The sequence below is a fragment of the Halichoeres trimaculatus genome, unplaced genomic scaffold (assembly GCF_033239565.1).
Source record: "Halichoeres trimaculatus isolate MK-OKI-2021-1 unplaced genomic scaffold, fHalTri1.1 fHalTri1_scaffold_10, whole genome shotgun sequence".
In the NCBI taxonomy this organism is placed as follows: domain Eukaryota; kingdom Metazoa; phylum Chordata; class Actinopteri; order Labriformes; family Labridae; genus Halichoeres; species Halichoeres trimaculatus.
The window spans coordinates 8356300-8368393 of record NW_027437187.1 but is presented as its reverse complement, the minus strand read 5'-3'; the positions used below and the strand labels follow the sequence as shown (position 1 = coordinate 8368393).

Below are 12094 nucleotides of genomic sequence, written 5' to 3'. Positions count from 1 at the left end.
TTCCTGGCAGTTCAGATGCCAGGCAGTTTTTACGAAACAAAGGATAGGAGCACTTGCTTGGTTTTCAGTTTTTGCAGCGTTAGTCTGTCACATCATACTTAGTGTTTAGAACTTGACATATTTTATTATATCTATGGTGTTTTGATCCAGGATTGAAATGCTCCCTTGCCCAACCCTCCCCTCAGAGAAGCGACAGTAGGGATGGGAATCGAAAACCGGTTCCTGTTAAGAATCGATAAGAAATGTTTCAATCCATCGATATCGTTAGCCTTTGTGCTTAACAATTCCCTTACCAATTCTTTACATTGTGCCAGAACTGCCGGGCCTTATGTCGACTAGGCTGTTACAGCTATCTTAGCTTAGCAGTTAGATAACGTTTCCCAAGAAAACTCTGATTCAGGATTTTCAGCTTGAAGTTTTACTGAAGAACTGACTTCATAAAGAAATGTACATTACTCTCTCTCAGGAGATTCATATTCAGTACATTCGAAATGGTATAAATCACCTTATTTACCAAAATAACAAAACAGCGCAAGCTTGATGCTAATGTATATGAGAAACTGTATTGATATGCTAGCAGTTAGCATATATCAGTAAAACTTCAGCTTCAGAACAGAATTTCAACTTTCATCACAGAAACATATCACATCAACTCTTTGTAAAAAATACTGAGAATTTCAAATGTCAAACGCTAACAGGCAACTGAAAGGCTCATGGCTGACTTCATAACTACAGAAAGCTTCCAAACAACTTAAACCATTGCTATAACCACTTTAAGACACTAGATGGCCTACTTGAATTACTAATATATTACAACACAGTACATTAACGTCACACTGTGTGCTATTTTTACCGGTTTCTGTTGAATTATGCCCAGAAATATCCAGACTCAGGGACCAATTACATTTTATTCACTTACAGTATAAACTCAGTAAAATGCTGTTGACACAGAAAACCTGTAAAGCTACTTTTTGTACCAAGAAAATTCACAACAGGAATTGATAAGGGAATGGATAAAGACCCAGATCAATAAGCAGAATCATGAAGGGCATCAGTATTGACAAAATCCTACCAATTCCCATCCCTAAGCAACAGAGGCCTTTGAGGACCAGAAGCTCCTGCATTACATGATTCTCCAATTCTCCAACAAGTTTCTCCACAGCACCCATTTTGCACTGACTCTCCGGGTGTAATTAAAATGATAGTTGTTTCTACTATTGACCACTTGCAACCATGTGGTGACAGTGACGCCACCCACTACACTTGATATCGGAAGTCATCACTGTAACAGAAAGTAACACCATAGGTTTCACCTCCTGAACAGAAATGTCCCTGACTCTGATGAGTCACAAAGCAGGCATATGTAGAGAAACTAGCATAGACCGCTGGTATCGCCCTGTTCATACGGCCTCACTGTTTTTTATATCACATTAGTTTACATATGTCAGTAGACTTTGTCGAAAGTATGCTTCAGTTAGAAGATGTAAGATTAAACCCAAGTCCACTTTTTGCACTCTTTCCTTCTCTTTTCTTCTTTAAGGATCAATCAGCTTTCCCTTGCTCCTTTGTATACCCCACTATACAACCAGAAATAATGTCAACATGAAAAAGCAAAACTGTGGCCTCCATGGAAAGGACCTTCTCCCGTGTCGGTATAAAAGGCTTAAGTAAAAACAAGTTATATTTAGAGGATAAAAAAAACATTTGAACATACTTGTGTACTGAGTAACCTTGATGCTGAGGATAAAAAAGTGTTAACCACCAGACCACAGGGACAACGATTCACTCATTTCACTATTCTAAAACATCAGCAGCATTTTTTCTTCATAATCATCTTTTTCTGTCTCAGCACAACTCAAACCTTTCCTCAAGAAACCAGAGATTTCCAGAAATCACTTTACTTTTCATCCAATGGGTCAGAAATCTGGACTAAAGTTTCAGCCATTACAAAGACCCCTTAGATAACAGCATGATAAAAAAAACGGTTTCTGTTGTCACTGTGCCAACATAACACTCTACCATCCTCAAACTATGCACCCACCCAGCTTTTAACAGCAGTCTGGTTAAAAAATGACCATTTGATTGTAAAATTTTATACCTTGTAGACTAAATCATACTTTAGCCTTGGTGTCAAGTTTGGACCGATCCTTTCCCACCAATACCCGATTCCAGCTGGATCAGCCCCAACACCCAATACCAGGATCAGATCGGTGCATCTCTACCTCAAACCAACGATTTAACCCTTTGTGACCTACCATACCAAGTCTGTCAGAGCACATCTTTACATTTTTACACTCTGCAGTGCCATTATTTCTATAAATAGCATAAAAATTTATATACATCAATACAATCCTTATATCCCAAATTTTCATGAATGTATAAACCTATGTCCATAACTTAAGTGCAATACACCATATAAATGAAAGTTTATACATTTTCCTAAATACAGAAATGATATGGCTGTAGCCCTATGAAATCAAAAAAAAAAAGAAATGTGATGACATGTATTTAACAAAGGGAGCAATGTGAACAGCTTTGTGAACAGATTGTCATGTTTTTGTTGTTTATGCTTTATGCTGGATTTCTGCAAACACATCAGTGGAGAGAACAGCGCTCTGGGACATGTTTAAAATGCATCATAAAGATGTAAAACCCCAGAGTTTAGATGCAAAGAGAAACACAGATCTATCTTTTCTGGTTTAAATTCTACCTGTAGTTAAATCTATGTACTAATTGTAGCGCCAGTACTCAGGGTTTACTGAGATGGAGAGCTATGGTGTGTTTTCAGATCAGCACACTAACATTTATTCAGGATGTAAAAGTAAAAGAGGCTCAGTGATGATAAAGCTCTACAAACGGGTTTATCAATGTACCTATGATATATTTAAAACATGTATTTGCTAAGAATCCTTAGTACAGTTCCCTTAGCTTCATAATATTACACCTTCAGAAATGGCTTACATTTAACTTTCTCTTAGAGATATTAACAACTAGTCTCATACAAACTTTTCTAAACAAACCCACATGAGCTGTTCTCTTCCACAGCTGGCACAGTGACACATCTGCATATCAAAGGTAATAGAGTTCATCCTGACACAAAGCTGACAATCGTGGCCTATTTCTGGCTGTGCAAACTCATGCTCTGTGGCACATCTCTCCCCGTGAGGACAGTGTTTGACACAGAGCGCTGATGCTCTGCTAGATTTGGCTTCAGAACAAAAGAAAGTCTCATCAATGGCCTCTGTGCCTGTACTGTACTCCTCCCTCCCTCCATCAGCTCTGCTAAAGGATCAACCTGACCTTCACTGACCAGCAGAACAACCCAACGAGACGCGGGTGGCTGCTGCAGCAAGCTTTGACTAATCATTTGAACATATGGGATGTTATGTCTGTCAGTCAGCTAGCGTGTGGGGAGGATTAACCAGTGGCATGTCTGAGATGTCACGTCACATGTTAATGGGCAAAAACAGAACTCATGATATCATTTCTGTGGCTTTGGGAGGGAAACCAGCCTTGTACAGCAACAAGCTTAACTGTGACAGGCAACAACAAGATGAGTTTTTGATAAACAAAAATTAAAGTGAAAGTGCAGTTTATGTTTGGTTTGGGCTGCTTTCTCCTGTCAGTGTCTCAACCAGTGACAAAATATCCAAAAGTGACACTCCACAGGAGAAAACTGTTGGATAAAGATCATATTTTAAAAAGGGGTTTCCCAAATCTGCCGATGGATTTTTTAAAATAGTTTTTCAAGACTGAACAAAAAGCAATCCCAGGATAACTGATAGTCACAATCATAGTATCCCAAACCAACATCCATGAGAATGCCCAAACAAATTCCGAGCTACCCAGTTAAGTTTCCAGACTGAGTGCATCTAAAAAGTGATCAACAATTAAACTCAGAACTTAGTCTTCCACCTTAATTTTGCTTCCCCGTATGTTAAACATGGATATAGAGTAACAATGCTGAACTTCAGACTAAATGTGTGCAGTTTTTTAAACCTCCGCATGTTTTAGAAGTCCCTGAATCTGTCTGTAAACTGATCAAAACGCTTTGTTCTGTTCTAAAATTAGCAGAAGTTCAGTAGTTCTTCAAAAAACTTTCTAAAATCATGAGGTCATCACATAATGGGTCTTGACATGTTAGAGGAGTGGGCCTCAAGCACAAAGGTCTTGTCCATAGCTCCCTTTCAGGCCTCCAGAGGGTTGAGCAATTAGAGAGGAAGGGGTTGGTAGAGTAGAGACAGCAGCTGAATAAAGTGTTTGGGACAGAAGCTGACATAGGGATTTTCTAAAACGCCAGAGAGAGAAAAAATAGGGTTTCTTTATGGACTGTAGGTCATGTAAAGATACAACATTAAGGATGGGCAAGTACTGGTATCGGTTTCTGGTATCGGGCCGATACCAGCCTTTTTTCAAGGTACCAGTACTCGCAAAAGGCTGCAGAAAACAGCAGCCGATACTCAAGACAAAAAAAACTTACATTGAGCAAGTACTCCTTGCCAGTAGTTGTTACTGCTTTCTGCAGTTTAACACCATGGTAAATATGCATCAGGAAACTGTTCAGACAACATAAATGAAACAGGGAGAGTTAACAGTTGAACTGTTTTATTTTGCACTGGGGATGGGTACTGAATTAGGTACTTCTATAGGTACCGACCAAATTCTGTCAAAAGTACCAGGTACCGATTCACATAAACCCAAAAGGTACCATGTTTAGGTACCTAAATGGATCCTTATGACTGTGAGGGAGTGGAAGAGTTGGTGATTTTCCATGCTGGACATAAACACATGAACACAGCATTACAAGGTTATATATTGAAGAATAAATATGTTAAATTGATTTTTTTTATATCAAACAAATTGATATTTTTTGCCACATTAATAGAAAAAAGTACTGAAAATTGTTACCGTTGTGTACCGGTACTGATTGCCAAGTACCGGGTATCAGTACTGTATCATTTCAAATGTGCAAGGTACCTACCCCTATTTTGCACTTCACTTTATTTAAAAAAAAAATACTTAAACTCTGACGGTTTTTAGTTTCATTTTTCATGTTTTTTTATTTAAGAAAATCATTTAAAAAACAGTTATATTTTATTTTAGACTTAACTAGTACTAGTACTAGTAGTACTGGTACTGGGCATTAGTGAGTACTCAAGAGGGAGTACTCGTACAGGTAAAGGTCTGAAAAAAAAAGGGTATCAAACTTCCGTAAACAACAAGGTTTCAGAGTGTCAGTATATAGACTAAAAAAGCACAATACCCCCTGTTTTTACAGTAACTAACTGGTTATGACTTAAACCAACAGTGATACAGGCAATAGGAGCATCATTAAATTGTTTGGTGACAAGTTAAAACTACAGCTTTACCTTGGTCATCTTCTCTGATACCTCTCTCCTCCTTTATGCAGCACCAGATTACTGTGAGTTTGCTACAAGTGCAGAGCGTATGATCCATCACAGCCGAGTTGCCAGGGTTGACCTTTGGCCTAAATACGCACATGCAGGCAGAGGTCAGGAATGTGGGGCACCTAAGCTAATTGTGAGAATATCTGGGGTTTATGCATTGTTTGCACTACACAGCGGTCTGAAAACCAGGCTCTCGTTCTGTGTGACTGCCATTTCTCAGAGTGGTGGGAGACGGGCAGAGACAGGGGAGGGACTGGGAAGAAGAGCCTGTCCACAAACAACACGGCTTGCTGCCTGTCAAACTGACAAACACTGACAGGCAGCTGACACATTCTTTTATGCAGAGGCCCGGATCTGGACTGCAGAGGCAGGAGGAAACACATCCTCATGTCTGCCCCTCAGGGTTCACTGAAATCCACTTCATATCAACGTCAGGAGCAATCGGACTGATTCTACGTTCAGTTTTGAAACTCTAATTCCACCGTGCACTGAGAGCACCTGGACTGGCTTACACACAGTGCAGAGTTTGTATGTGGCCTGCACGGTCTCTTCTTTGAAGGCACCAATCTAAAAAAAACAGGCTTCACCAGAGCTCTACATATGTTTCTGTGCTGCAGCCTCTCTAGATACTCTAGATTTGCATTTCATCAAAGATTTAAAACTTTAACGTCTGGTCTCTTCTTTCTCAAGATCACAAATCATCTCAGATTGTCAGCTGGTTTTTGCCTCAACCTGCCCTGCTTCCAGATCCTTCTGTTCACCACAGCTTCAAACTCAACCTTTCAACTTCCCACTAAAATTAATCTTACAGAACTGAGTCTTCTGTTTGATCCTTAAATCTGACAGTAGAGTATATAATCCCCACCATCTTTTCCACATATTGTTTGTATGTGACTGAATCGTCCAAAAAAGGCAAATACTGAAAGTCATCTAAAGATCTGGAGCCGATATAAATCAAAACTATATGAATGGAATCAACTTTTTCTGGCCTTTTAGTAAACTGTGAAAAATGTTTTATGAGAAAGACAGAACACTTAAAATGAAAGAAAAAGGAAGAAATGGTCAAAGCTTTTCATTAAACACAAACATGAGTTGTGCGCTGCATTTTTCAGCTCATCTGGAAACCTCCATCAACCAGCTGAAGAAACACAGACTGAAAAAACACGGAGGATTGTTTGTGAAAATAGAAAGAGGACAAGTTGATTTACACAGCAAAAACTGATATCTAAGCACGTGTTTATATTTTATTTTTAGACTTAATATGATCCACATTCTCCTCGCAACTAAACAAGTACATTTTCTTTCATCATTTTCAGATGAATGTGGCTCATATGAAGTCTAATGAGACAAACATTTACTTGGATTTCAGTTTTTACTGTGTATATTCTCATATATTGAGCTCTCGTGATGATTCAAACTGTGTTAAAAGGAACTGTTTCACCTTGTTGGCTTTGAGCAGTCTATAACAGGCCTCACTCTGACTTGAGTGTAAATGTGTCACACATTGATCGCTTCCTACAATTCCAGCTCGTCAGTATTCATCCGGGGTTCATTCCAAGCCATTAAACACTGCATTTGAGCATTTAGCCGTTCCTGGCCTTAAGTTTCCGAACCCTGGGGGCTCTGTGGCCTCACTTCCACGAATTCACTCTTTCTCCATTTTTCCAAACACTGAACAGCTCAACATCAGGGCTGTTTAGTTCCTGATCTGATTTCCATGGAGCTGTGTTCACTGTAATGTAGTTGGCGCACACCCCTCAGCTTAGGAGTGTGTTATCTTAAGGTGATTGAGCTTTTTAATATTAGGATATTTGTGGAGTGCATATCTTAGCAAAGAAACTGTGATCTTCTTCTGATAGATAACTTATAAACATGCTACGTTAGTATGATAACAAAACTCTAAACATCATTCAAACCTCTGTCCTCACTGACCCCTCTACATTTTCATTATTGTGTTAATGTTAGAAGACCACATTTACTGTCTTCTGCTGATAATATACAACCATGATGACAAGGGTTGGCAGTCTTTATAACCTCCAGATGACATGTGTTGTTGCCAAGTGGCAACCTCCAGTCCAAAAATATGAGAGGAAGGGCTAAAATCTGCTGTTTCTCTAGTTTCTGCTTGAGGCTGGCTCTGGAAGTACAGAAAGTCACAAATAGACCAAGCCAAAAAAAAAGATGTTTTCATGGCAGAAATATACCTGTTTACAGCCCATTTCAAAATAGTCACCTGTCTGAATCAGTAATTTCACTAATTTCACACACTGTAAGGGGTAGGGATGCACGATATTGGATTTTTGCCGATATCTGATATGTCGATATATATCGAAACCCCTTTTGGCCGATACCGATAATCACAAGTTTGTTTGTTATTTTCACTGTAAAGAAAGTTAAGTCTATCCTGTACTGGAATTTATATGTTACTCTAATTGTGACGGTCTTATTTGTTTAAGAAACACACATAAAACAAGACAAAAAACATTTGATTTTACCATAAATAAGAAATGTATTATTTTTTCAAACTCAAGACATTCAGTATTGAAACACAGAAAAATATTTTCTTTAGATCACATGAACTTTAAATGTACAATGCATTTTTAAACATAACCAAGTTGCATTTGATTATTTTAGAGCTACTGTAACAACCTGGTGACAGACACAGAGCTCTGCAGTGCAAATAAATGAAGTGCTACATTTTATTTAAGGAACTTATATTTCAGATGGAAAATAATAATAATCCTAACTGAATAGCACCTTATTGGCTGTGCTTAACGGCAGAAATTTTCATATCTCCCGATACCGATAAACGAGTTTTTAAGCTTTTATCAGCCGATACCGATATTGTGCTGATAATATCGTGCATCCCTAATACGGGGGTTGAATTTTTTTCTAATTCAGCAGTTTAGAGGATATTAAGATCGCAAGCTTGCTCGATCAGAGGCACAGCTCAGGTCACGTGACTGACAGGCGCCCTATAGCTGTACTTAAAACCCCTCTCACTTCCAATATGGCCGCGATAGCCCACTTCCTTCAAAATTCTGTTTCAGAAATAGCTGGGTGACATCGGGGAGACAACATCCATTAATTATACAGTCTACAGTTGTGTCTATGAACCAATCACCAATATGTGAGAAACTTTCCACCAATCAGAAGCCCACAAATTTAAGTCAGCGCTGATCTCAAAGGGTGTTTATGTGGAAATGAATCCCTCTGTCTCGCACAAGGGGTCTTAAAACACCTAAATGTTGAAAGCAACACAGATACTGGGCCCTGTCTTCCAAAGTTCCTGAATCTTTGAAAAGTCCTACCAAACAGGGGCTGCTGGACCTTTTACACTTGGGCATTAATAAAATCCACAGCAGACTGAGAGATACTGACAACAGGTGACGAAAAAACAAGGCAGAGGCATGAAAAGCTCCCAACCATCCCTTTCATTCAACCTGAGTTTGTTTTATTGCCCCCTGTGGACAAAGACAATATTTTTAAATTTAGAATCAAATCCTGCAGGGTGCCAGTTTAGCTTGGTGGTGGCGTTTAAGCCACAAGGTCCAGTCCTTGGGAAAAAAGTAAACGTAGAAGTGCTAAAAACTGCAGTTTCCTGAGTGTCCACTTGAAGCTTGCTGCAAACAGTCCTGGAAGTCAATCACAACCTTTGTAGAAAGTGACTTCATTACTACTTATTGCTTTTTCAGATATTATGGTCATGAGTTTGACATAATTAGGAGCACGGCTGATATGACTGACAGGCAGGCAAACTGTAGCTGACAGTGAGGCTACAGGCTTGCCTCAGCTCCACCCCTTTGCTACCTCCAGGTCAGCATCTCAAGTGTAGTGACAGCTGTTGCTGGGCTTCAAAACTGCTTCAGAAACTAATGAAGGATGTTGGCAAGACTGAGTTCATGCTTTATACAGTCTATAGTTGAGATGTGTGCACCACATATGTAAGGTTGTGTCTTTGCTGTGGTCTCTGGTTCTAACAAAGGCTGAAATGCCCCTAAAAGAATAATAAAACATCACTTCCTGTTGGCTTTTGAATAACACTATTTAAATCCCTGTATGCACCATTTAAGGATGACACAGAAATAAGCAGTAATATCCTCATGAAAAGCTTTGTTTGCTTTTGTAGGAGATCCACTACACCCATTGAGATCATTGCGCCCCAATATCATCCTATCATGTGAACTAAGTGCAACAAAGCCCAAAAACTAACACTTTATGGGTGTAACTTTAAAACCCTGCATTAAAAACAGACTTTACTCAGGAGTGGAAATCCATTTAGTTCACTGCATGAAGTCGAAATCTCTTCTAAACGTCACTGTCTGTGATTACGTCCAGCTCTGCATTACCGCATCCCAGTAGCAGTTTTAAACTGTATCCTCCTATGAGATAACCCTGCATAAAAATAATCTAGAAACCCTGGGGACGTCTCTGGGCTTCAGCCTGTTTAAGATAGCCTGAGTGGGAAAGGTAAATCCGAATCTGACATTCTTTTTGGAAATCATGGAAGCCATGACCACAGCCAGGGACTACCTCACCTATACCAGAGCTCAATTGGTCAATTCAAAATTCAAAGGCCAGCTTCACTGGTAGTATGAGAAGACAAAACATCACATTAAGACACCAGGATAACTTTTAGTCTGTTTTACAACCAATCCAAACTTCTCAGAGCTCCAAATAAAGAGATTTAATCATAACAGACATAATAGCACTCTTTCTACGCTCCTAACTCATTCATTCGTCAACATTTTTTCAGTGGACTGTATCAGTGCAGTCACAGAGGAGACAAATCTCCTCTGCTAATGTTTACAGTGACCTCTTATCTTTAGTAACCCACAACCATTCAAACACACAAAGCACAATGTATCTAACTCTGACCGTGGCCACAACTGTGGTTACTTTCCTGTTTACACTAATCAAAGGCTTTCTGTTTTGTTGATATTATTCAAGTCTTCCTCCTCCTCCTGAACATGGATGAACCCTGACTGTCAACTTGCTTGTACCAGTGTATGCTTCAAAACCAATGATTTGTGTCTTAAACACAAGAAATTGATGGAGTATCTTGTTAGGGGCCTAGATACAGTAATTCAAAACAACACTCAGCTGTACTTTTGAGCTAGAGGGAAAAAAAATACTGATGCATTTTATTTTATAGAGCCTGGCCAATATGCTCCTGGCTGTCTTGGCCAGGTTTCCTTCAGGAAAGAGATTTCAATCCCAGGGGATATCCTGGTTAAGAGCATTTATGAAAATAACATTTCTGCCCACTGATATTTTTTGTCTCATAAAGAAAGCAGCGTCTTAAATATCCTGACCTGGAGGAAAGGAGATGAAAAGTCCAAAAGAAAAATGTCTACTGATCCAAAAATTTCCATTAAGGTAACCTGCACACTGAAATATCTAAACTTGGCGCAAAAACTCTTTAAAGGTGGGGCTCACATAACTTTAATTAGTCTATCAGTTCATAATGACTTCCATCGAAAAAAAAAAGTTAAGTTTCAGTGGTTTAAAAGTTGTAACCCTCTGTAACAAAGTGCCATCCCATCCAGTGAAGTGCATAATCTGAGGAGGAGAACAGTGCGCAGGGGGTTGTTGCCGGACTACAGGACTGTTGTCTCGGCCTCAGTAAATCCCCGCTCTGGAGTCAATAAACTTACCCTCGAGCGTCACTTCTTTTCCCGCCTTCTTAAGCGCCTGCACCGCCAGGTCGTGCGTCGCCTCGCGGAGGTCGTTTCCGTTCACCGACAGAATCGCGTCCCCCACCCGGAGCGCCCGGCTCTGGTCGGCAGCGAGCCCCGGGAAGATCTTGGAGATGAGGATTGGCATCCGATTCTCACGACCCCCCTTGATACTGATCCCCAGCCCGCCAGACTCCTGTTTGACAACTCGCACTTTACGCACAGCCTCCGAGGTCCCGTCCGCGCTGACGGGAAAGTCTCCCTGTCTCGACCCGAAGCTCGACCCGGGGCTGCCATAGCTTGAGCCTGGGCTTCCAAAGTCAGAGTTTGTGCCGTTATTTGGGTACTTTCCAGGGCTGTTTAGACCGTAGTTCCCATCATATTGACCCCTGCCTGAGGCTCCGCGCCCCGGGCTGCTGCTGCGACCCCGACCCCCGTGGTTCTGGTTCGGAAGTTGCTCTTGACCAGAGGACGGACCGCGGCCAGGGTTTCCCGGGCTCGTCCCCGGGTCGTTTCCGTTCGACATGCCATTACGTAGGCCCGCTGAAGAGTTGTTATAGTCCCAGTGGTTGCCCCCCTGTCCGGTCGCCTCCGCCTCGGCCGTTAAAGTCAGTGTTTCTCGGGTGAGTTCTGCGGCCACTCGGATCCAGCGGTCGCGGAGCAGAAGGTCCAGCTGACCGTTTTTGTCCGCTCGGGTCCAAACTGCCATCCCTGGACGGTTAGCCTGCTCCGAGTCGGGCCGCTTTCACTCTAAAGTCATCCCCAACTTTTTCCTCTTTTCAAGCAGCGCATACAAGCAGAGACGAGGCTCCACTGGCCCGCGTCGACACACCCACTCCCACACCGTGTCTGCAGGCGGAGGGTGAGGAAAAGCAGAGGGAGTCCCAAAAAGAGGGGGAGAGGAAAAGGAAAAGAACAACTGGCTGTGATGGGCCAGCCTTACGGGGCTTGTTGTTGACTTCAGGTTGTAAAGCTGTCCGACTTCCACAACAAAGTTAGCAGGAACAA

At 41.1% G+C, this 12094-nt stretch overlaps 1 protein-coding gene across 1 annotated transcript in view; it reads right to left on the bottom strand.

Annotated features, from left to right (window-relative positions):
- The window catches only part of sntb2 (syntrophin, beta 2), a 49709-nt gene extending 37646 nt beyond the window's left edge, over positions 1-12063 (bottom strand). The window contains exon 1 of the mRNA XM_074678186.1: positions 11066-12063. Within this exon, the coding sequence (XP_074534287.1) occupies positions 11066-11795 (730 nt within the window). The 5' untranslated portion in view covers positions 11796-12063. The remainder of the gene's footprint in view (positions 1-11065) is intronic.
- Positions 12064-12094: the final 31 nt, after the last annotated feature.